Below are 26,419 nucleotides of genomic sequence, written 5' to 3' on the forward strand. Positions count from 1 at the left end.
GTGAAGAAGAGACAGAAGAGACAGGAGGGATGGCAGAGGTTAAACAATCAACATGACAAGATAACTTCCATGATAAAATCGAATTATTAGACCAATTGATAAGGGGATTATGTTTGACCAGCCAGGGGTGTCCTAAAACCACCGGACTAAAAGGGGAAAAGAAAATTAAAAAGGAAATAGTCTCCTTATGGTTCCCCGAGACAGTGAGAGAGAGAGGGATGGTCTTCCTTTGAATCCTAGGAAGCGAACTTCCATCTAAAGCAAACAGGGGGGTGGAGTCTCTTAAGTCTATGAGGGGAATACCTTGTTCTAGCGCCCACGTCTCGTCGAGGAAATTTCCTTCAGCACCAAAGTCTATAAGGGCGGAACAAAAGACTGAAGTGTCAGGCCAGTGGATAGAGATAGGAAGAAAGGTACATGATCCAGATGGAGAGTCCTTGGAGTATGCGCTCGCCAGTAGCCCTCTGTTCACTGGCGACCCTGGCTTTTACTGGACAAGCGCTGACGAAATGGTTAGGCGCGGCACAGTACATGCACAGTCGATTGGTAATTCTGCGCTCTCGTTCTCTTGCAGTGATGCGTAGTCCACCGAGCTGCATCGCCTCCGGCTCCGAACCAGCAGAAGACGAAGTAGAGACGACAGGCGGAACAGACAGCCGAGACGATTCCCGGCGGCGCGCGCGGTGACGTAACTCAAAGCGCTTCTCTATACGGATCGCCAGGTCCATGAGCGAGTCGAGACGAGCAGGTACCTCTCGAGCGTAGATCTCGTCCTTGAGTTCCAGAGAGAGTCCCTCCAGAAAGCGGGCCACCAAGGCTGGCTCATTCCAGCCACTAGTGGTAGCTAGAGTGCGGAACTCGACTGAGAAGTCCGCTGCAGAACGCCCTCCCTGGCGAAGAGTAGACAGTAACCGTGAAGCCTCCTCTCCATAAGCCGAACGGTCAAAAACACGGATCATCTCCATCTTAAACTGGGAAAAATTAAACACACAGTCCGCGTCGACCTCCCAGTTAGCAGCTCCCCATTCACGGGCTCGTCCGGCCAGGAGAGAAATGACAAAGGCGACTCGAGCACGATCAGTAGCGTAGGTCGAGGGCTGGAGAGAGAAGACAACTTCACATTGCGTCAGGAAGGCGCGACATTGAGTAGGCTCACCGGAGTAACAAGGAGGATTGTTTATCCGCGGCTCAGGCAACTCACGATGATCCTGGGTGGCAGGTGCTTCAGAACGCAGATGATGTACTCGAGAAGAGAGGTCCGACACCTGAGAAGACAGGGACTCGACGGCCTGTCTGGCGGCAGAGAGCTCCTCCTGATGTCGGCCCAGCATCGCGCCTTGGAGTTCAACAGCTGCCTGAAAGGGGTTGCCACTCGCTGGGTCCATTGTGGCCAGATTATTCTGTTATAAGTGGAGAGAAAGATGACCCAAGAGCGAAATGCAGCAAGCAGTCTTTAATTAACAGAGTCAGAATGTCCAGAGGTAAGAACAGAAATCTTCAGCATAAAAATAATTGACAACGAAAATCTTCCGGGAAAACTGATGCCGGGAACTTTAACTCAATTCCTCCGTCTAAGCAGCGGAGCGTCTCTGGTAGTAGAGGGTACCGTGAGAAAGCCAGCCGACTCCGGGATCTCCAGGTGAACAGAAAGCAACGAGCGCAGTCACAGGTACTCTGTAACAAGTATAGCTTAGTAGCAATTCACAGTGGTAGAACAATCTTCTTACGTGCACAGAACAGACAGGACAGGACAGGACTTCGACACGGCAGGACGTTTAGCAGAGAATTCGTACGCATAGCTTCTGAAATAATCTGGCAAAGAGACAGGGGAAAACAAGGCTAGAAAAAGAGAAGATAATTAGGGAAAGCGATGACTGGTGTGGAACTGATGATGAGGATAATAAGTAATGAATGATAACACCTGGGAAGAAAGCGATGTGTGTGCGTAATCATCAATGAAGTAATCAGAAATGTGTGAGCGTGTGTGTGTGTGTGTGTGTGTGTGTGTGTGTGTGTGTGTGTGTGTGTGTGTGAGAATGAGTGTGACCAGAGGGGGGAGACAAAGTAAAGGAAGAACCAGGATCATGACAGAATGGTCTATAAGTATTTTGGAGATCAGAGTTTTTGCAAAATTATATTGGGCTTTATTAAACTTTATGAAACTATAATGATTTTTTTTTTTTTTTTTTTTTTTTTACTAAAAGTCAATTTATTGAACAATTTTCACAGTCTTTAAACTGAGATCTTCAAAGGATTTGCTATCCTGTGGCTCCCTCTAGTGGATAACATTAGTATTATGGTCTTCATCTCTGAATCGCATTGATACAAATGGCTGATTTTTGTTTGTTTTTTATGATTACACATTTTTTTAATGATTACTTTATGACTGATAACATACCCACATTAAACTCAAATTCACTGATTTGTGGTATATTATTTCATGCTTTAACATTTGAATTTTCCACTTCCATGTTTTTAGCTACAGTAATGATACATTATTATCACTAGTTAAATTGTTATTTATCAGTTACATTCAGTCTTGCATTACTAACAGTGTGATTCAGTTTGTTTGCGCGCAAACCAGCCGCCACTGCCTGGGACTCCTTATAAATAAATAACTTTTAGAGTAAGAAAAATCCAGACATTAAATAAAAAATTTTTATTATGGTTGTCTCTTTCCGGAACATGTGATGAAATGAGTTACTGGCATAAATAGCCTGAAATATCCCATCGTAGTTTGATCCATGCCCTTCACCAGTCACCACATTTCCCGAATAATCTAAAAATACGCATCTGTTTCATACTGGCTTCATCAAAAGTTTACTTTCCGCAGGTAAAAATGATTCAAGCCAGAGAAACAGCCAGAGGACGTACTGCAGTGCCACAAAGTGGGTGGGTACATTCTGACCTTATCCCTTAAACTATAAGTGTGGAAACGATCTTGTCCGTGCGGACTTCTGCGAGACTTATGAGTGTGCTGAATATGCCTCCACTGACAGCAGTGAAATTACAGATGGTGAGTATGATGAAACTCAGTGCCTGCGACACTTCAGTAAACCTTCTGTTTAGTTTGTGTTTTTTTTTTCTCAATACATGATGCTGTTTTACATAACATTATAATATGAGATTATAAATTATGTTGAGAGCTATTTAAATTGCGTTGTGTTTGATGCTTTAACTTACAGGGATATTTTATATTCTGTCAAGTAGCGCAGGTGAATGAACCTGCAATTGCAAACCTGAAATTGGTCTTTTCGTGCGAAATCTACAAAAACGTTCGCATTTGGTGAATCATATCGGCTTGTTTGGAGTCGAATCTTTTTTTTTTAGATGCCCCAGAATGCTGTCTATTTTGGCTTCCTACTCGGTTTTGATACATTTATGTTGCTTTATATACGCAGAATTAACTTTGGCTTCTCGTGTGCCAAAAATACATTGTGCATTAGAGTGTCCCTGAAGTATTTGCATCAATAACCCTGTTAATGTGGCATCATATTTATTCTTTTAGTATTTTTTTCCTAAAGGTGTTATAAAAGAGTTGAGAATATTCCTGATAATATGCATCTTACAGTAATTTGGAGTTGTAAATAGTTAAATATATTATTATAAGAGTATTATTATAATAGTATGTAATAATACGTATAATAGTATGTTATAATAATGTGGATATACAGTATTTATAATAGTGTTTTTTGGAATTTTTATTCATGACGTGTTAGTGGAGACAGGAAACGATGGAGACTGTGGTTATGAATGAATATTACCCTACCCCTAAACCTAAATCCGACTCATACCCTCAATGCAAACAATAATCATTATAGCCACAAATATAAATCCCCTGATAGATTTGCAAAGCATCAGGTATGTACACAATGAGTACATTGATCATATCTTTCCATTTTAATGTTGGTGCACCTGATGTATGGTTTCACTGTCCTTCACGTTACCTGTGTACTTTTTGTACAGTTGTAGAGTGCTTTGCATGCGTAGCTCTTTGTGCTTCTGAAACATTATTTGCATGAATCCATGTTTTGGAGATTGTCAAACATCATTGGACTTTCCATGTGCCTTTTTTTAGGAAGACGTTTTTTTTATGAGGCCATGTCGAATAATGAGGTACTCGAATAATGGTGGTTGAGCTGGGCTTTAGTATGGAAACTGTGAAGTTGTTGTCAAGGAGATGTTATCAGTTATCATGAAAGGGTGAAAGAGTCTGAACTTCCCTATAAATGGTGTCTCTCTATTCGGCTGTTGCTATTACCTTGAGGATGTATAAAACTTGTTTTCACAGTTCATCTGTACAATAGGAGAGGCCATGATACATTAAATAAGTTACGGATATGATAACAGATAATAGTGTAGCTTATTCATAGCTAGTAGTTCTAATCAAGCTGAAGGCCATTTTTAATGATTGCTAGACAGCACTGTATTGAAACACATTGAAATACACCTCTTAATTTGCCTTTTTTTTTCCCAACTTAATTGTCTGAAATTAATTCACAGCTTAATATGCTCCATGCAGACATTAGTCACGGATTACATTAAATTTTTTTTCTTTCAATTTGAACGAAATCAACATGATTTCAACATGGGGGAAGTTGTGGCCTAATGGTTAGAGTTGGACTTGTAACCTGAAGATCGTGGGTTTGAGTCTCAATACCGGCAGGAAATGTAGGTGGGGGGAGTGAATGAACAGCACTGAAGATACTCTTCCACTCTCATTACCCACAACCGAGGTGCCCTCGAGTAAGGCACCTAACCCCCAATCGTTCCCTGGGCGCCGCAGTAAAAATGGCTGCCTACTGCTCCGGGTGTGTGTGTTCAATACTCACTGCTGTGTGTGTGCACATCGATGGGTGAAATGTAGAGCACAAATTCCAGGTATGGGACACCATACTTGGCTACACGTCACTTCACTTTTTATGACTTTATGTTTACATGAATGTGAAATAAAGTGACCTGGTTGATGTCTGCACGTATATACAGAGTTTCCGGTAACACTTTATTTTGATGGTCCCTTTTGAACATTCTGTTGACAATTAGTAACTTTGCAACTACATGTCAACTAATTCTCATTAGAGTATAAGTAGACTGTCTGCTTAATATTTGCCAACTCTTTATTGTAATGGTCCTCCAACAGACATTCTACTGACCATAAGTAATTTTGCAACTACATGTCAGCTCATTCTAACCCTACCAGTCTAATGAGAGTTAGTAGACATGTAGGTGCAATGTTACTTAGAGTGTGTCAAAGGGACCATGAAAATAAAGTGAATCCGAATTTCCTGCTGTTGTCCCAACCTAACCATCCTCATTTTCTTTGTTTTAAAATGCAGATTTAATATACAGTATATATTCCGGGTCCTAGTTAGGAGATGATGAGGACACAAAGCTTTGTGCCATTATGCTTATGTTTATCAAACAATGAAACAACAATTCAACAACTACATCAGCTCATTCTGTGCATCATAACTCATTAACGCCATTTCTACATCATTGCACATAAGCAAAACGTTTCAGCTTCGGTTTTTTAATCCAATCAAGTGATTACGTGTCCTATCAAAAGGATTAGAAATGGTTTATCCCACCCCTCTCAAACCGATTGAAATTTCAATCAGATTGGACTAGGGGTGTAACGATACCCTCATGTCACGATTCGATACACATCACGATACTGAACACACGATACGATATTATTGCGATGCTCCAAGACATACTGTATGGTAAAAGGTTAATGAAAGATGTTCTGTTACATTTGATACAATGCTAAATTGGTTTTACATTGGGGGTGGAAAAGAAGAGGCTTGGACTTGGTGCTGGTAACCCAATGCACAGGACAATGGTGACACCAGAATAAAAGTAATTGGTCATTGTACTGTTTTGTTGTTGTGTTTTTCATGAAGAATAATAGGCTAATGAACTCACCATTCAAGCAATCCGCCCCCGAATTTGAAAACGAAAATTAACTGCTAATTTGAAAGCGAAAGTAAAATGTGCACGGCCGCATGGGCATTCATAACGGTGCGTGTCCACTGGCACGGAACGAGCAGAACAGAGCGAGCGTTTTCAGTTCATTCCTATGGAAGCTCAACTTCCATAGGAATTTATTAAAAACACTCACTCTGCTCCACACCATTATGAATGCCTGTGTGGACGTGCACATTTTTCTTTCGCTTTCAAATGAGCAATTTAAAAGCCTTGCGACACCAAGTCATGTTTTTGATTCGTTTACATGTCTTTGGTCCGTGTTGAGTTCATATTTCATTTGAACAGCACCAGAGTTTTTTTGGAAGCTGATCGAGACCCATCATTTCAGCTGTCTTGGTCAACGCTACCATCTGAATCCTGGTGCGCACCAAACAAGCGGTTTGATGCGCACCAGGGTTCAGATGGTAGCATTGACATTTATTCTAATGAAATGCACTAACAGAGAAATCGCACCAGGATTCATTTTAATCTAACGAAACATGCCAAGTGTGAACACACCCTAAAGTTGCAGAAAGCTGTTTCTGAAAAAACACTGTTGAAAGTGTAATGGGCTTACAAACAATCTTAGCAAACTTGTAGCACATCAGCAGTAGGGGCCTATACATTCGTGATAGGGTAGGATGGGGACACTCATCGATTGCTCCTGTCTGCCTCGTTGCTGCTGCTGAATGAGCTTGCGTCTGTAAGCTTCGTATATCATTCTGTTTTGAATCATTATTTACTATCATTCCTTGTTGTTTATACTGCTAAATATAGCTTACTCAACATCACACATTAACCTGACATCGCTAGCTTCAATCTAAATCGTAATTGCTAGCACAACACGTTAGTAATTTGCTAGCCTGTTAGCGTGCCATCCAGTGCGCTCTTTATTTATTTATTTATTTATTTATTTTTCTCTCGTGCCTTTTATTCATCAAACCTTAGATGAGTAGGATCAGTTAACACGGTGAGTCATGTCATCTTCTCCTCTTATTGTCACTTGCACTTCATGTGACATGTATAGCATACCCTTCTCTGCCAGCACAGGATTTACATGTGATAATTGCAGGGAGATAGTCAGGCTGGCGGAGAAGATTTCAGAACTAGAGATACACATCCAAAACTTTAATCAAGGTTAATTGTAAGAGTGCAAGGGCTTTAGATGCTGCTTTGGATGCGACTAGCTTAGTGAACTCTGTACATTGTTCGGTTCCGGCTGTAGTAGAGCCCGTGCAGAAGGGCAATTGGGTGACGGTGAGGCGCTGTAGTCGCAGGACAAAACACCGCTCTTCCGTTCCGATAACAACATTAAACAGGTTCTCCCTACTCAGTGAAACACCCACTGTGAATTGCTTGTTTGGATTGATTTCAAATATCAACAGTGTTTAACAATGAATCTCAGAAATCACTTAATGCACCTTTAATCTTTAGCATAACTCATCGGGCATTTCATTTAAAAATAATAAAATGTTGCCACATTCATCTATTGCAGAAAATGTAACATCTATCAAGCGTCACTCACTGGACATTTCACTTAAAAACTGCTGCGAAGCAAGCAAGGTGCAACTTTGTATCATTTTGGAAGTTTTTTCAAACTTTATACTCAATAAAAACTTGATATACATAAGAATAAAATGTGAAACATCCCATTTCAAAATCAAACCATCAACGACATAATTATATTACTAAATTGTGATTTCTTTCTTGCATTTCTATATTCATATATGTTCTTTTCCTAGATAAAAACTGTAATGGAGAAATTGTTGTTTACTCCTCTTCGTGTCGTGGCCGCATTACCACCTCGGGTGTGCATTATTTTTCTAATAATTCAATGGTCCATCGTCAATTATTCCTTACTTATTTAGTCAGTCTTGTTAGCCATCTTGTATCACACTTGAATCTTTTTGGATTCAAATCTTAATTTCAGTGTCCTTTTTTAGGACTCTTAGAACAATGAGATTTCTCTGAGAGCCTTATGTCTGCCTGAGATAAATGTAGCTTACCTTGGAATTAAGCATTTGAAATCAGCACTGACTGAAGGTCACTGGTTTCTTTGTGAGTTTCCTTTAGATCATATGAACGGTGTAATTACAACTCTCAAAGACTCCATGGTAGTATGTAATTTGGGTTAGAGTACTGTACACATCTTCGTCAAATGGCAACCTTGCTTAGAGCGCCAAAAGGCTAAAAGTTCACAACGTTTTCCACAGTTTCACTATATATCTGCGGCATTGACTATGCTAAAAAACGAGTTTAAGGACTTAAAGGTATAGCGGAGGATTTTTTACTCCCGGGTGGATCACCTATACTATTGGTCCTCCTAATTGTCAATCATTCTGGTGAATCAATCAAACTTTTCAAAAAGTGGAGAGGGCGGGTCTTATCTAAAATTCGGAAAGATCCTCCGCTATACCTTTAATGATTTCCTCGCTGAAATCCACCACCTGCTGTATAGAACACAATTTATGGGTAGCTTGGCATCCTTTATCTCCTTCCCACCTCCCATACGGAAATGTAATATATGTACATATGTCCCTATATCCGAGCAGTGTTGTCATATTATAAGGCAATATATTATTATAACATATATACATCCTCAGGATATATAGGAATATATAAGTTTATACCATGTATGAAATTCCCATAGTAGAATTATTACAGACCCTTTCCAAAAAATTTTAATATCATGGAAAAGTTTATTTATTTCCATAATTCCATTCAAAACGTTAAACTTCCATAGATTACAGATTCAGGGCCCACAACTTAAATGATTTCAAGTATTTAGTTGTTTATTTGTACATAATTTGGGCTTCCAGCTCATAAAACCCACGAAAACAGGATTTTAAAAAATTAGAATATTACATGAAATCACACAGTAATTACACAGTGATACCATGGTCATTGAACCAGGTTTTGGTTATTTTGGCAGTGTGGGCAGGTGCAAATCCTGCTGGAAAATGAAGTCAGCATCTCCATAAAGCTTGTCTGCTGAAGGAAGCATGAAGTGGTCTGAAAATGTCCTGGTAGACGGCTGCGTTGAGTGGACAGCACAGTGGACCAACACCAGCCGATGACATGGCTCCCCAAACCAACACAGACTGTGGAAACTTCACACTGGACTTCAAGCATCTTGGATTGTGTGCCTCTCCATTCTTCCTCCAGACTCTGGGACCTTGGTTTCCAAATGAGATGCAACATTTGCTCTCATCAGAAAAGAGGACTTTGGTCCACTGTGCTTTATTAAATCCAGAGTCAACGCAGCCGTCTACCAGGACATTTTCAGAGCACTTCATGCTTCCTTCATTTTCCAGCAGGATTTGCACCTGCCCACACTGCCAAAATAACCAAAACCTGGTTCAATGACCATGGTATCACTGTGTAATTACTGTGTGATTTCATGTAATATTCAAATTTTTTGAAATCCTGTTTTCATGGGTTTTATGAGCTGGAATCCCAAATTATGTACAAATAAACAACTAAATACTTGAAATCATTTAAGTTGTGGGCCCTGAATCTATAATCTATGGAAGTTTAAGGTTTTGAATGGAATTATGGAAATAAATAAACTTTTCCATGATATTCTAATATTTTGGAAAGGGTCTGTATATTGAAATTATTTATATGATGACGTTTTATATGTTAAGGCCATAAATGTGAACAATATGTATTTATATATGCAAGTTTATTCACAGAACATATATGCAAACATTCGGTATGCTTATATATGATTTTCTAGGTTTATACCATATATCAAATAGAAAATTGTATATGATACTCTATGTTAAGACCATATATGTGAACAATATATGTCTCATATGCAAGTTTTTTTAAACAACAAATATGCAAACATTCAGTATGCTTAAATAGAAAGATTTTAGGTTTTTTCATTTTGTTTTCAATTGGATCCCATGGGTAACGGTAAAAGGCAAATACTCCAAATGTGTGACCCTAGAATCATCACCACCGTTTGCCCCTCCAGAGATTCCACACTTTTTGTCTGTGGAACATAAAAGAAGATCATTTAAAATATGTCTGTTTTTTTTTATTTTTCTCCAAAGTCAAGGCTAACCAAAATGGTTTAGTTACCAACATTCTTCAAAATACATTCCTCAAAAAAGTATATTTTATTATTTGTTTGTGTCCTATTTGTTGTATTCATTTATTTATTCCAATTTAAGGCCCTAACCCCAGCAAAACGTCTGTGGCTGAACTTGTGGGCCGCATGGGCTGGATTTGTCGGTTTTGAGTTTCGCTTAGGCAGTACGTTCTTGTTTTGTGTGTGTTGTTGTATTTTGTGTAGCATGCGGCTCCTGTTTATCATTGGCTGTGAACTTTTATGTTGTGTTCTGTGTAGCATGCAGATCGTGTTCATCATTGGTTGTTTGCTTTCATGATGTGTTCTGTATATAGCATATGGCTCGTGTTTATCATCAACTGGGTGCTTTCTTGTGGTGTTGTGGACACTCAGTCAGTAAGAGCTCTCACTGGCTGCGTGTTCATCTGCTCAGCTGTCTATTGTCTTAACCCCGCCCTTCTTATTACCTGATTGTTGGTTCATTTGTCCCACCTGCTCTCTCCCTCGATACTCCCCTAATTTCCTTCCCTTCTTATTCTCCTTGTGTTTTCAGTCCTGTTTCTTGTTGTGGATGTAGGTGTTGCAGTGTACTGTTCTGTACTGTCATGCTGTGCCTTGCTTAGTGGTGGGCAGATCGAGGCTTCGTGGAACACTAAAACAGTTTGAAGCAGATGTGCCATATTGACACCTGTCTCCACAGTGACCCCTAGTGGTCAGAACAGTGTAAATGCAACAAAAACCCAGGCCTAACATGCATAAAAACACCTTTTGCAATTTGTTTTAAAGTAAAATCTTTCAAATGCAATTATCTAATCATCTAATAAGATTATCAAGTGTCAGGGTTTGTTTTGTTTGTTTTATGAATGGCTCATCTAAACAGGCCAATAAGAGACTATTAACTACCATTATTCATTTTAATTATACTAATGTCTAATTAAAACATCTACGAATGTATAAAACTGATCAGAGATCAAGTATAACCCACAGACACTTGTTCATTGGTGACACTTGTTCACTCAGTGACTCCTCATGTTAATGGGTTTACAAAGATCATCGCCCCCAGCAGTGAACCATTGACATTTCGAAGTGTTTCAAAATGTTTCGAAACAGTTATGACGTAATGAGGCCTCATTTACTGAAATCACGTGTCTCTGGCAGTCTGATACACGCTCCGAACCATTGATTCGGAACAAAAGATTCATAAAGGTTTCAAAGCTTCATGAAGCAGTGTTTTGAAATTGCCATCACTAGCAAACACTGTGACTGTGTTTCCCCTTGGGGGTAGTTTTTGTTTTATTTTGTTTATTTTTGAAGTCTAATAAAAGCTCATTAAACTCTGCTACTCTTGAGTCCTCCTTACATCCCTTACCTCACCTCACAATAAGTAACATATATTCAAAATACATGTGCACACCATGTTTTCCATAAATTACATTTATATGTCCCACATATTTATCAAAAATACATTTAATTTTTTGATATGTAAAATCCATACTAAGACTCTATGACATCTATATCAGTGACATATACGTCACATGTATGTAAACAATATGCTACGCATGAATGTGCAATTTGCATGTTACACATTTTAAGACGTATTATTGATTATGTGTATCAGTAATTATAAATGAGACATATCTAAAAATATGGATTATACATACATAAACATATATATTTATATGGGATATATTATATGTCAATATATGAAATCGTTCCAATTTCTAGTAGGTTATATATGGTTTTACTTTATATGAGCATATATTACATATATTGATATTTCATGTTTGTGCATATATTACATTTCCGTATGGTCTCTCTCTCTCTCTTTGACATGAGCCAAGAGCAGTCACACCACGGCCTGTGCGATATCCAGACCATATTGTTTGTCATGGCAGCAGTGTGAAGGGGAAATCCCCAAAATGACTTAGAAAACACTTCACATACATACCAAAATGCAATCTCTAAACTGTATTTCCTATTTGTTTCCTTAGCTGTTTGCCATGTCTTTTGCATGGGCCTACCAAGAAATACCCAAGTACCAGCACCGAGACCCTCTGACCTCTAAGGTGCTGCTTTGTGAGCAGTGTCCACCTGGCACGGCCGTGGAACGCCACTGCAGGATGGGGGAACCCACCATTTGTGTCCCCTGCCCAGAAAAACGCTTTGCGGAACAGTGGCATTGGGGAGACAGCTGTCAACATTGTACATCTGTTTGCAAAGAAAGGCAGATTGTACAAAGGGAATGTAACAGCACTCATGACAGGCTCTGTGAGTGTATACCTGGGTATCACCTGGTCGTAGAATTTTGTGTCCATCACACAGCTTGCTTACCTGGCTCTGGAGTCGCTGTACATGGTACGTACACTCATTCTTTGTCAACAGCGTGCTAGAACAATATTTATGAATTCAAGCATCGATGTTTGAACCAGTGTGTCTAAATGCGTAATTTAGCAATGTCACAGACTTGCCAGATGCAAGTTATGTATCAAGTTTCAAACATCTCATTCACCAAAATATTATGAAGAAGAAATGCTACAGAATGTAACTTGCAAGGACTCCAATATTTCGACCTCTAGAGAAGCTTCTTCAGCAAGGAGACACTTTTATTTTAAATTATCCGGGTGTGTTATTGCTTTTAAATGCCATTTTAAATATAATTATTGGGGAGCCTCAGTGGTTTTCAGTAAAATTACACACTCAGCCAGTCAACGGACCCTGAATTAAACCCATAATGCACCCATATTCCTTATTTTACCATTTTTAATCCAGTATTCAGTATTCTTTGTGTCAAACCGGTTTCAAGGTTAAGAAAACACATTCATTAGAAAGTATACATTAGCAGTCGGCCAGTACCTCACTTAAGCTTTCTTGTCAGCCGGTGGAACATTTGGCAGCGTGTATGTGCTGTCAGTGTGCTATTTAATCATGCTGTTTGTTGTATCATGAGAAATTCACAGTGGCTGAATTCCAGCAGAGTAAGTGGAAGTAATCACTTCCCTGTTAGCAATGGAGAGTGTGAGTGACAGAGGTGTTCATTAAACAGAATAACACTGTTGGTTGTTACCACATTGACCACCCCACCCAGACTCCAGCCTGAGTCTAATGGGGATGATCTGTTCATTCTCAGAATTTGTGTTCAAGACCAGATGTTTTAATTTTGTCATTCATTTTTGTCTCTTTTCAATTAGGTCAAACATTATCCCTCAGTGTTCCGTTGTGAACTACTGAATTCACAGCCCACATACATCACATTTTAAAAAGGAATTTACTGGCTAAAACCTTAAATTGAAGAATATATTATGAATACTTGGTTTCTGTAACCAAAGAAGATGGCAAGATTTTGCCTCTGATTTATCTCCAAATACAGTATGGGTGATTCCATCATTAGATCGTGTTTTTCATGAAAATATAACATGAGTAAAATAATTTTCCTTAAGCTTATCTCATAGTTTGTTGCAAATGTATATATTCATATATTATTGTTTTCAATGTCTTTCAAATGAAAAGTATTGAATGAAATACATTTTTTTTTAAATGAAAAAATATTAGTTGAGCAGTTATACATTCACCATAAGATGGCGACAGAGGTCCTTGAACACTTTTTTTTTTGGAACATTTGTGATGTCCTCTTCTGGCTTATGGGCTGTATGAGTTTTTCTTGATGAGCATACCCTTTACACCAAGTGTTACACTTCAGTACACAAATCAGTTTGTGCAATGAACAACAATGCAATCCCAAATTATGCCCCTTTATGGAGAGATGTGTTTTATTATTTTTCTAACCGATCAAACATATTGGATTTTTTGCCTGGTGGATAGACAATAAAATTACATACTCAAGACTTATCCAGAAGCCATAATATTATAGAGACTTGGATTGTTTTGACTTACCCCTGTAAGCAACCTCCCACAATGCCCTAGTAACACCCTAGCAACAAAACAAAATGCTAAAAGACTAAATAAATAACACTTTAGCCACTACACACCAACGCTCTGCCGACCACTGAGCATTGTGGTGAGTTTTCCTTGTGCAAAAAAACAAAATGGGGTCACTTAGTTGTGTCAATTGTTCTACCTTGTGTGTGCAGAAAAGGTTATCATGCAATATTTTCACCAGATTTGTAATAGGTACGTACAAACATAAATGTGTTCTTTCTGACCCCATTTAGTTTTTTGCACAAGGAAAACTCACCACAATGTTCAGTGGTCAAATGAATAGGCAAACTGGCGTGTGCCTATGCATTTAGAATCCATCTACATTAGAACTATAGAGTAAGAACTCTATAGTTCTAATGTAGATGGATTCTAAATTAATAGGCACACGTCAGTTAGCAATTAGCATAATAGATGCCCAAACCATTCTTACCACAGAACCCTAACCAGTATTAGATTGAACAATATCACACATTATTGCTACTCTGAAAAAAGTACAAATTATTGTAAGTTTAGCTTATTGTCACTTTTTGGCTATGCACAGTTAAAGAATGAGAACCAAAAGAGTAAAAATCTAGTTCCTCAAAATTCCTTAGTTCCTTATTCACATAAATAAACTCCACTACACTTTATAACACTTTAGCTATTACACACCAACACTCTGCCGACCACTGAGCATTGTGGTGAGTTTTCCTTGTGCAAAAAAACAAAATGGGGTCACTTAGTTGTGCCAGTTGTTCTACCTTGTGTGTGCAGAAAAGGTTATCATGCAATATTTTCACCAGATTTGCAACATACAAACATAAATGTGTTCTTTCTGACCCCATTTAGGTTTTTGCACAAGGAAAACTCACCACAATGCTCAGTGGTCAAATGAATAGGGAAACTGGCGTGTGCCTATTCATTTAGAATCCATCTACATTAGAACTATAGAGTAAGAACTCTATAGTTCTAATGTAGATGGATTCTAAATTAATAGGCACACGTCAGTTAGCAATTAGCACAATAGATGCCCAAACCGTGCTTACCACAGAACCCTAACCAGTATTAGATTGAACAATATCACACATTATTGCTACTCTGAAAAAAGTACAAATTATTGTAAGTTTAGCTTATTGTCACTTTTTGGCTATGCACAGTTAAAGAATGAGAACCAAAAGTAAAAATCTAGTTCCTCAAAATTCCTTAGTTCCTTATTCACATAATTAAACTCCACTAATAGTGACCTAAACATGTGAGTAGATGGTTTCTTTTAGTCATGTGTGAATGACATTTGTCTAAGTGATGAATCCTAAACAATTCTTCATAAAACTCTCACTTCCTATGTTTCATATACCAGACAGCATGGGTGTTTAGGTTGAATAAAATTAGATTCATTTCTCATATATCTTTTCACAGTGGGTACATCCATATGATTATACATTCTTAATATAAAGAATGTTGGAGAAAATGTGGGAGTTTTAGCATTGAAAAAGCTTTAGTCATGTTTAAAATAGTAGCATTATTCCTTATCAACCTTATTCCACATTATAATACATATTCACTTTCAATATAATATAATAACAAAGTAGTACAAAATAGAATTTAAACAATGTAGTGGGCAGGATTAATTATGCAGTATGCTGTATATATACATATACATATACAACAGAATACATATTCAGATGAATTCCATGAATGTGCCTGCTCTGCATATAGAAGTAGACCTAGTTTTTGCTATTCAAAGTATTCTGTATTCTAAAATTACATATTGCAATTGTGCATTGAGAGTGTATGTACATGTCCTACAGGCACACCAGAGAGGAACACAGTGTGTGAGAAGTGTCCCCAGGGTTATTTCTCCAGCACATCTTCATCCACTGAGCCGTGTATGCCCCACAGGGATTGCACTCAACTGGGCCTGAAGACTGTCAGACTTGGCACAACCACCCAGGACACACTGTGTGAATCTGAGAATAAAGAGTTCACCTTTGACTGCTCCCATCAGCACACAGATTGTCACACTGGTAAGCTTCATTAAACAATTCCAGCCCTTGTTTTATCATTGAAAAAGTTGTTTGCTCTGAAGATCATTTGTGCCAATTTTGGTATGGACACATTTTTGAAGGAATAGCTGTGCTGATTCCTGGTGCATCCCTAGGAATTGCCCTTGCTGGGTCCAGTGATAGTGTATTGCCATGGCCCCCTATGTGCTGCTTACTGATTTCCGTTGGACCAGGGGAAGGGGTGTACAATCGCTGTCAGTCCAGGGGGTTGGGGCTGCCTGTTATATTGAACTGCATTGATAGGGTTGCCATAGAAATGCATAATTCCGACTCTGAGGATGCAAACAGCTCCATAAAACGTCACAAGTTCTCATCTCATAATTACGATAATAAGCTCATTGTTTTGATTCAGGAGAAAGAGTAAAAGGTGGCTGCTGTTTGTTTGCAGTGTTCGGTGACTCTAGCAATGTGTCTACAACTCTGCATAGCCTGATGGAACACGCTGATGACATGTGATGTCTGCGCAAGCAGGGTGTGCAGAGGTATGCAAACTCATAGGTTGTCAGGCAGGTAGGACATCCTATCATAGCATTTCGGACCAAATGCAATGATTGGACAAACAGTTTTTGGTCCTGAGACTTCCATAGAAAAAAAAAATATATATATATACAAAAAAAAAAAAAACTTTAATTATTGATTGCTATTTTGATGTAAAGAGACTTTCAACCTCTATAATAAAAGAAAATTTATGAATTTTTTTATGAAAACATTGCCTACCCTAGCTTTAAAAAAACAAAACAGCAAACACAAAATGAACAGCAACATGATTTTTTTTAGAGACTGATCTCTAACCATATACTGTTGGATAAATAACTCAATGTTCAGCTTCAACTATTGAGTCCAGGCTTTTGAAAACATCCGAAACACATGCTTGGAGAAAATATCACTCTTGATGGAAGTCAGAAAGATATGACAAAGGGTGTCAATTTCTCCAAATCAGGCTTCTTGGTAATGTCACTACATATGATGTTTTATAAACAAAGTTCGGGAGGAGCACGTTCAAATAATCAATCCAATCATCAAACAATTACTATGTCTACCCTATCAGCATGAGAAGAAGCATATATATATTCACTTTGTCAACTCACCTAACATTCCTTGACAGTTTTTCAGCATCCCTCCACCACCTCCTCACTCTTTTGGTCATTCTTTTACAGCCAGGAATACGGGGGGAGTACTCTGGGTTCAGGGCGAATACCAAGCCCGGAGCCCTTTCCTCGGACAGCACGCCAAATATGCTTTTATTATATCTGACTTATTTGTAAGTGTGAACTCGTGAAGTGAGAGATTCTCACCATGCTCACATGGTACAACATTCTGATTAGATGAGACAAAATGCCCACCACACACCAGCTTATTGGTGGAGAGGACACTGAGTGATGAAGACAATCAGTGTATATGGGGATGTGGTGTTGCATGATATTCACTTAGAAAGATGCAGAGCTGCTATGTCCATGTATTGTTCCCACAATGCTGAGCACTTTTATCATTAATGCATCGATCGTTTAGCAGAATGGTATGCATATGACATTCAATTAGAGGGGGAGGGCAGTTTGGAACAAGTATTATTACTGATGAGCTTGAGTGTCTATTGTCTGGTGTCTGTTTTCAGTGTGAATGGATTTCTGTAGGTGAAAATGTTTGCAACTCTGCACAATTGCGAGTGATTCACGATTTGTTTGACAGAATCGTCTTTCAACATCAGTGAGAGCTCTACTAGCATAAGCAATGATGGACATCTGTGGTTCTGAAGGAGAATTGCCCCTAGACCTACAGGGCTGGCATGAACTATGAGCTCAGTGTCTTTTCTAGTATGCCATCACTGTGCTGCGATTGCTGCGATATGTATGAAACCCATTTCTTTGAGTATAGTGGTATAGTGCAGTCAGGTTTAGTGTTGTCACGGTTCTGGAATTTCTAAATTCGATATGATACCTTGAAAAATATCGATATTCTATATAATTTTTCGATACCACTAGGAAAATATACATGTCATATATACTGCCATATAGATATTTTTATTATTATCATATTTTTTTGATAATTTGGGTAATTTTGTTGCAATAGCTTTCACACAGCACAGGGAGGCTTTTTTGAAACTCTGAACTCAATTTACAAAAAAGACAAGTGAACAGTCGATAATAAAATAAGAGCAAATAACTTGCAAATTATAGCATAAATAAATAAAATAGAATTGAGAGAATTTTTTTATAAACATGGCTTTGTGTTTTTCAGGTGGGTCTAATAGTATTACTACAGAAATTAATTAAAGTAATCAAATGTAAAATAACACTGGATAGTCTTCATTGTAAAAATTAAATACAGTTTAATGCTTACAATCAAAGTAGTTACAAAAGTTAATCAGTCAAGAGCAGTGAGTGATTTTCTCTTTGTCTTGTTCTTTGATTAACATGATAACAGTACATTAGGCTGCTGTCACTTTAAGAGCTGCACGGATCTTTAATTCTCAATGCCGACAACAGACCTCATTCCTGTGTTTTCCCGAATACTCGCCAAAACAGGCATTTTGACAATATTTTGTGTCTTTTCGACCGTTTAAGTGTAATAAACCATGAAAAAGAACTCCAGAGAACTGTTTGAGGGGCAGCTTTATGTGTGCTCCTCTTATATAGATCAGTGGTGCACTTTTGGTATAAGCGTAAAACCTGCCGGAATGAGCCAAATTATTTGCAATATTATGTGCAATTATGTGATCCATCTTGGAAAATACAGTAGCACCATTCAACTCATGTTGAACGCATTCTGCTGAACTGCTGAATTTGTGTCTTTTTCCTATATGCGAAACATTTGGCGACGAGGGTGACTTTATTTATACGTCCTACTAGAGCTTAGATTCTCTGCCCGAGCCTGAGCCCGAACTTGACCTGCGGGTCGGGCCAATATTTCTAGTTACTATCCTCGGGCCGGGCCGGGCCCTTGTTCAAGCATTTGTGTTTTTTTAATCATCAAGTTAGGCTACAAAGTTACAAAATGCAACTCGTCACGTGACATGTGCAGCATCTCCTCCACACGCATCACACCGGACCTGCTGTGCTGTATTGTGTAGCTTAAGTGCAACATGGAGCTTGAAGATGTAAAGAAAAAAAGAAAAACAGGAGAATTAACTTTGAGCAAGTTTGGAGGAAAGTCGGAGGTATGGAACCATTTTAAACAAGTCGTGGGCTATGTTGGCTTTGTCGCATGCATAAAGTGCGACATACTGCTCGCCTATGACAGCAAAAAAAATGGGGACTTTGACGATGAACAGACACATGAAGCAGGCTTGCCATGACAGAAAGAATGATAGTCAGCCTTCAAAGTCCTCTTTTGTTACTTCTCCAAACATACCCCTGAGGGCAAGGCAAGCCCTCACAGAGAAATGTGTTGAGTTTTTGCTGCAGGTACATAAGGCCATTTTACATTGTAAGTGGCCAGGGCTTCCAGGGGCTAGCTCAAGAATTGATCAATGTTGGTGCTACATATGGTCGTGTATCGGCCCAGTCCATCCTGCCTCACCATAGCACCGTTTCCAAGGCTTGCCTAGAAAAAGCAGATGAGAGGAGGGAAGTTCTGGCACAGACACTCAAAGATGCTTTGAAGAATGGAGACGTAGGGATGAGCACGGATATGTGGATTGATGACTACAAAAAGCTAAGTCGCAATAACGTGCCATTATATCACAGACAACTATATATTAGTTGGTAAAACTCTCACCACAGCAATGTTTCCCGTGGAGGATGCTAAAACGGGGAAAAATATCAGACGCAAGATAGTGTGCCTGCTGGTCAACAAATTTAGTCTCAACCCTAGCTCCCTCAGCGCCGGATATAGGAGAGACCATATCTGCTGCTAAAGGACTCGTGAGTTATCTGAAACAATCTGGCCTGGTTGGGCAATTATCGAAGACAGTGCTACAGATGGGGGAGAAATGATTTAGCACAGTTTACCTCACACTCAAGTCAGTGCAGGACATATACCCAGAGCTACGGGAGAAGCTGGAGACCCGTGGTGAGCTTGAGCGCATCGAAAATATTGCACCTGACAAAAATGCAACCATAAACCTGGTCTGCCTCTGGCTTGAGAGACTGAAGAGACATTGCCAGCCCTCTCTCACCGACTCTTCGCAGCATGCCTTTGTGTGTCAGAGACATGCCGAGTTCATAGTGCAAAAAATCCAGGTGATCATGCTGCACAAAGTTGTTCTTTTCCTCTGGCCCAAATTCAACAAATTGAGGATGATTTCTCCTGAAGAGATGAAGTACATGCCCACATTCACACCCTACTCTTGCCTGTGGAGAAAGATGCTGCAGCAGCTGACAGTGCAATGAGCAGAACTGGCTTCACACCACCAGCAGCCAGGCCCAGGAGAGACTCCCACTTTGCCGAGTGGGAGAACCAAGATGATGATAACAAACCAGATGTGGATGAAGTGGCCATGTACAATTCACAGAGGCATGCCATGGATGACGACAGGGACCTACTGAAATGGTGGAAAGTCAACGGATTGGTGTACCCAAAACTAGCCAGTCTGGCAAGATCCATCCTCTGCATTCCAGCAAGCAGCAGCAGCGAGCGGGTGTTCGCTCTTTGAAGTCACATGTTGAGCTTTGCAGGTTGAGCGACCTCAGCAAAGGAATAAGGGGATTTCATCATATCAGTAAAAAAAAGGGGCAAATTTAAACTGGGGCCCTTGAGCTCCCATTTTTAGGGAAGGTTATCGTGACGCCTCCTCTAACTAAGAGTCGTTTGTGAGGTCTTTTTATGATGGGTAGCATTAGAATGAAACACATCACCTGTAGTGAGTGACTTGGCCTACTCTCAATTAGAGAGTCATTTCATCTGAGCTCCAGATAATTTATATGTAGGGATGCACGATATTGGATTTTGTCCGATATTCGATATGCCGATATTTTCAAACTAATTTTGTCCGATGCCGATACCGATACCGATATATATACACATTTTTCGCCTGATATATTTACACTTTAATTTTACTTAAGAGAAATCCAAGTCTCTCTCCTGTAATGATTCTACCATAAATGAATCATTTTACAAATGTAGACAGACATTCACCCCTGAAAAACATGTAAATTATTTCACTTGGAGAATAAATGATATGCCAGTGCCACATTTTATTTTTAAGTTTAGACTTCGAAACTTCAGTCCTTAAGAGTAAAATAAATACAAATAAATTTTCAAATAATTTTTTTTACATCTTTTCCTACTGGAACAGGTCTACCAAATGCTCCCCCAACATAGTGGTTAACATGACATTGTACTGAAACAACTTACAGAAAACACTTCTGTAGTCCAGACCTCCACTTCAGTCCTGAAGACCCACTTTAAAGTATAATCAAACTTAAAACCAAGCTCAACATATTATCTTGTGAGCCACAGACAGTCCGGTAACAACTCAGTGATAAACAATGTGCTCTCTGTATTGCAAAAAAAAAAAAAAAATACAAGGACATCTTATCCTTTACTTGAACTTGAGTCGTGCAAACCTTTTTAGTCCAACTAACTAGGGTGACAACTTCGGATGACCGGTAGGCTTCTGTTCAGCTATTTTTTTAATACCAGAGGTAGGTTTTTCTTCACAAAAATGAGCATCTCTGCTTTTTCACCGTCCATTCGATTTCTCTTTTCATCTATCACATCAGAGGCAACGCTAAAAAGCCGTTCACTGTCAACGCTTGTGCAGGGCGCACACAGGTACTTGCGTGCAGCAGTAGCGAGGGCAGGGAAACGGGCCTGGTTGCATTTCCAGTACTCCAATGGACTGTGGTTCCTGGGAATTGTGGGTTCGGCCAGGTATGAGATTACCTATTAAGTAACAGAATACCAAAAATATCACTTACGGATTTTTATTTTTTACTTTATGCTTTAGGCATTAACAGATTAACACTAACGTTTTTTTTCCAGAAATCAAATGATTTATTAGTTGCACGTTTTTTATTATTACTACCGTACACATAGCAAATTATGATAAATAGGCGATTATCTATGACATTGCAGAATAATAATAGCTAAAGTCGCATTATTAATTAGGATGCTCTCGGTCCAAAAGTGAAATATTTAAAAATAATAATAATAATCTACATTTGTGCATGTTTGATGCTTACCTGTGACGCTGACGCGGTCTTGTCTTGCTCCTCAAACATGACATTCTCCTCCAGAATTTCCTCGTACATATCCAGCAGTGATCCTGTTCGGGTCCTCTTCTCTGGGGGATCCTCTGTGCTGGCATCTGCACTGCCGCTCATGTCATCCAAAACTTTGAGCAACAGGTCGCGAGCACTCCTCTTTTTTTCCTCGTCAAAGTACCGGTCTTTGTAGCGGGCATCAAGCATGGTTGCAACAGAATAAAGTGCCTCACAATGCACACCGTTGAAGCGATGATTGACGGCTTCCAGCAGGGTAGTTTTGGTAGTCTGCACTCCTCTGTCCGTGTCACTCGGCCGGCCAAGCAGTCGTGTCAGCGCCACAACCGCGGGGATCACATCAGCAGCAGAGGCCTCTGCTGAACTTATATCTCTGGTCAGTTGCTCAAAAGGGGCGAGAAGTGTGATCATATTTTCTATAATTCCCCACTGATTTGCCGTCAAAGTTGCAGGAAGCTCGAAATCAGCGGCATAAGCACCTAGTGCCCTCTTCTGCTCGACCAAGCTTCGCATCATATAAAATGTGGAATTCCATCTGGTAGCGATATCTTGTTGAAGTCGTTTTACCGACATTCCGAGCTCTTTCTGTACATCCTCCAGTCGACTGTATGCCAGCTGGGAGTGTTTGAAATGTCCAATTATTCTCCTTCCCACGGCCACAACATCCGCCACGCTGCGCTGAGACAGGACACCGTCATTCACCGCCAGTTGCAGTGTGTGTGCCATGCACGGTAGACTTGCCACACCAAACTCCATCATAGCTTTAGCCATGTTACGGGCATTGTCACGTAGCACGACATGCACTTGTTCTCTTTCTATTTTCCATTTCCCAAACATACTTTCAAATGCGGACGCAATTGCAGCTGCTGTATGAGAACCGGAGCATTCCTGTGAGTGTAGGACAGCTTTTTTAAGGGTGAAGTCTTCGTCCAACCACAGGGCAGTGAGGCTCAACATGCTTACAGGACTCACGCTTGATGTCCAAATGTCCGTGGTGAAGCTAATGTGACAAGCGCGGGCGAGGAGCTTTTCAATGTGACTGGCGACAACACTCTGGAGTTCAGGTAAGGCCACGTCAGAAAAATAGCGCCGGCTAGGCATAGCATACCGCGGCTCTAGGTACATCATTAGCCTCCTGAAGCCAACGTCTTCCACCACGCTGAACGGCTGGTTATCAAGAGCAATAAATTCAATGATTTTCTCGTTAAGATCTTTTACCTTTGGGTGGTCGCTGCTGTATTTTCTAGCTTTGTCAAAGGACTGAGCTAGATGGCGCCAGTGCACTCGGCATGCCGTCTCTCTTGTGTGTTTCAGTCTGTAGTCACGTTACCTGTACTGTTTGTTCTCTGTGTGGTGTTGCACTGGTATCATGTAGACTCAGTGCTGACCTACGATCGCCAAGCCCTATTTAACATCAAATGTTGTATGGAAGCTGGTTACCTGAGAAACTGCCCAGTTCTCTACTCTTGCTCTCAATCCTCTTCCAAGCAACCTGCGCCAGAGTGCGTTTACCAATTACCCTGCTGTGTTCCTCCTGTACGGAAACGCCGCAGAAAGAGAGGTTGTCGTGGTGGTGTTCAAGTGAGAATTAGACGGGCGATTGCTTCATCCTTAAAATTCTCAACCCAGTTTTCCCTGAATACAACTTATTTGGAGGGGCACAACCTGGCGCGACGCTCCTGGGATTATATATGTGCTTTTCATCTTCCCGTTTTCGATGATTCTTCTACCTCCGCTTTGCCGCGTTTACGACTTCGCCGGAGAGGAGTGGAACATTTAAATCTTCGCCAACTGGATTTTGTTCGACTGGATCGGAACTCGGAACTACAGTTTCATCTCAACATGGCCCTAGTTAATGCTAGGTCCGTGTGCAACAAGACTTTTATTTTAAATTATTTTTATACTGGACGCAACTTGGATATCCTTTTCCTGACGGAGACGTGGGCTTCTGCTGGTGAGTCGTCTGTCTTTGAAGAACTCTGTCCGCCGGACTGTTGTTTTATTAGTACACCTCGATGTACTGGCAAAGGTGGTGGGGTCGCCATGGTTTTTAAACAAACCCTCAACATACGTCCCGTTTCTGTCGGGAGTTATGCATCATTTGAGTTACAATGTATTGTGCTAGAGTCTGATTCCACTGCGGTGTTCTGTGCGCTTATTTATAGGCCACCTAATCCTGACAGTGGTTTTATACGAGAGTTTTGTGAATTTGTAACTCATATTTTGCCCTCGTATGATCAGCTGTTATTATTGGGAGATTTTAATATACATGTGTGCTGCCCAGGTCGACACTTGGTCAATGAATTTGGTAATGTTTTGGAGTCTTTTGGTTTTATGCAACATATAAATGGAGCAACTCATGTTCATGGTCACACTTTAGACCTTATTTTGTCACATGGTGTTGCTGTAGACAATGTAAACATAGAAGATGTCTCCTTTTCTGATCACAGCCCTATTGTTTTTAATGTCCATGCTGAGAATTCTGCAGTTATGGAAAAACATCTGGGCCATTACTCTCGTTGTATAAATTCATCTATTCCTCCTCAGTTTAGTGAAATCTATCATGCTAACGCTGTTGAAGGATCTATTTTGAATGCTGTTGAGTCTTTCACCACTGGGCCTGATGAACTGACTATACAATTTGTCTCTATACAAATTGTTCTAATATTTTAGATATTATTGCACCTTTTAAGTTAAAGACACCCAGACATAAATCTTATTATTGGCTTGACGACAATGCTTGCTCTCTTAGGCGGGCATGTCGTCAAGCGGAGAGGAAATGGAAACAGGATTCGTTAACTGTGTCTTGTGAGTTTTTCAAAGAATGTTTATTTAACTTTCAGAAAGCTGCAAAATCAGCTAGGTCTAAGTATTTTTCAGATTTAATTACTACACACTCTCATAGACCTAGAATTCTGTTTTCCACGATTAATTCAGTAATTAATCCAGGTTGTCAGTTTCATGTGGAACCCTCAACTAAACTTTGTGAAGATTTTTTACAGTTTTTTTCAGATAAAGTGTTAGCTATCCGCTCCTCTTTTACCTTGCAGTCATCAGATCTGTCACTGTTTTCGCTGGCAAGTCCGGCTTCTTTTTCTTGTTTTCAAAGTGTTTCTTTGAGGGAACTTTGTGATTTGGTCAATAAGATGAAGAAAACTGCCTCTTCACTTGATATTATCCCTTCTGAGATTATTAAGGCCTCTTTTTCTGAAATTGGTACTTCCATTCAGTCAGTGATTAACTCGTCTCTAAGTGCTGGGGTAGTCCACGAAATTTTTTAAACATGCTGTAGTTCAACCTTTGCTCAAGAAACAGGGTTTGGATGAAAACTGTCTTGATAATTATCGGCCTGTCTCTAAGCTTTCATTTTTATCTAAACTTTTAGAAAAAGTTGTATATTCACAATTGATTTCCTTTTTGAATGCAGCTAAATTAACAGAACCTCTCCAATCTGGTTTCTCTGCCCATCATAGCACTGAGTCTGCTTTGCTTAAAGTATTCAATGACATCTTGCTTGCAGCGGATAGTGGTAAAAATTCAGTTCTGCTGCTTCTTGATCTTACAGCAGCTTTTGATACAGTTGATCATGATATTCTTCTCTGCCGGTTAGAAAATTTGTTTGGTATTGGGGGTATTGCTTTGCAGTGGTTTAATTCATATCTTAGAGACAGGTTTTTTTCTGTAGAGTTGGGTAAGTTTTCTTCGTCTGTTGCTCCTATTATGTGTGGAGTGCCTCAAGGATCCATTTTAGGGCCACTCCTTTTTAATTTATATATGCGACCTTTGGGAGACATTATTAGGAGACACAAAGTTGCATTTCATTTATATGCGGATGATACCCAGCTGTACATACCATTGAAAGCTGGTGATACCATTCAACCTTTATTGGCCTGCCTAGGGGACATTAAAAATTGGCTTTCCAACAACTTTCTTAGACTTAAAATGAAGTTGAAAACATATTTTTATTCCCAGGCATTTTAAATTTGTGATTTTATCTATGTTCCATTGTTTTATTGTATCGTATGTTTTGTTCATTTTTTGTTATTCTTTTGACTTTGTTCAGCACTTTGGTCAGCTTCGCTGTGATAAATGTGCTATATAAATAAATTTTACTTACTTTTACTTACTTACTTACTTACTGAAGTAGAGGCTGATGTTGGGTTTTTGCCGGCATTTTTTCCTTCTTACTTTTCAAAAAGTCTTGGTGCTGCTCAGGATGATGGCTCTTAAGATAT

General features: G+C 39.6%; 1 protein-coding gene across 1 annotated transcript in view; it reads left to right on the forward strand.

The window, feature by feature from the left end:
- Positions 1-2,968: 2,968 nt before the first annotated feature.
- LOC308704400 (tumor necrosis factor receptor superfamily member 11B-like) overlaps positions 2,969-26,419 on the forward strand; it is a gene marked incomplete at both ends in the record, with an annotated part of 70,561 nt that continues 47,110 nt past the window's right edge. The window contains 3 exons of the mRNA XM_081388639.1: positions 2,969-3,016; positions 12,037-12,400; positions 15,769-15,984. Of these exons, the coding sequence (XP_081244765.1) occupies positions 2,969-3,016; positions 12,037-12,400; positions 15,769-15,984 (628 nt within the window). The remainder of the gene's footprint in view (positions 3,017-12,036; positions 12,401-15,768; positions 15,985-26,419) is intronic.

This window comes from Scardinius erythrophthalmus (assembly GCF_964197995.2).
Source record: "Scardinius erythrophthalmus genome assembly, chromosome: 16".
Lineage (NCBI taxonomy): Eukaryota > Metazoa > Chordata > Actinopteri > Cypriniformes > Leuciscidae > Scardinius > Scardinius erythrophthalmus.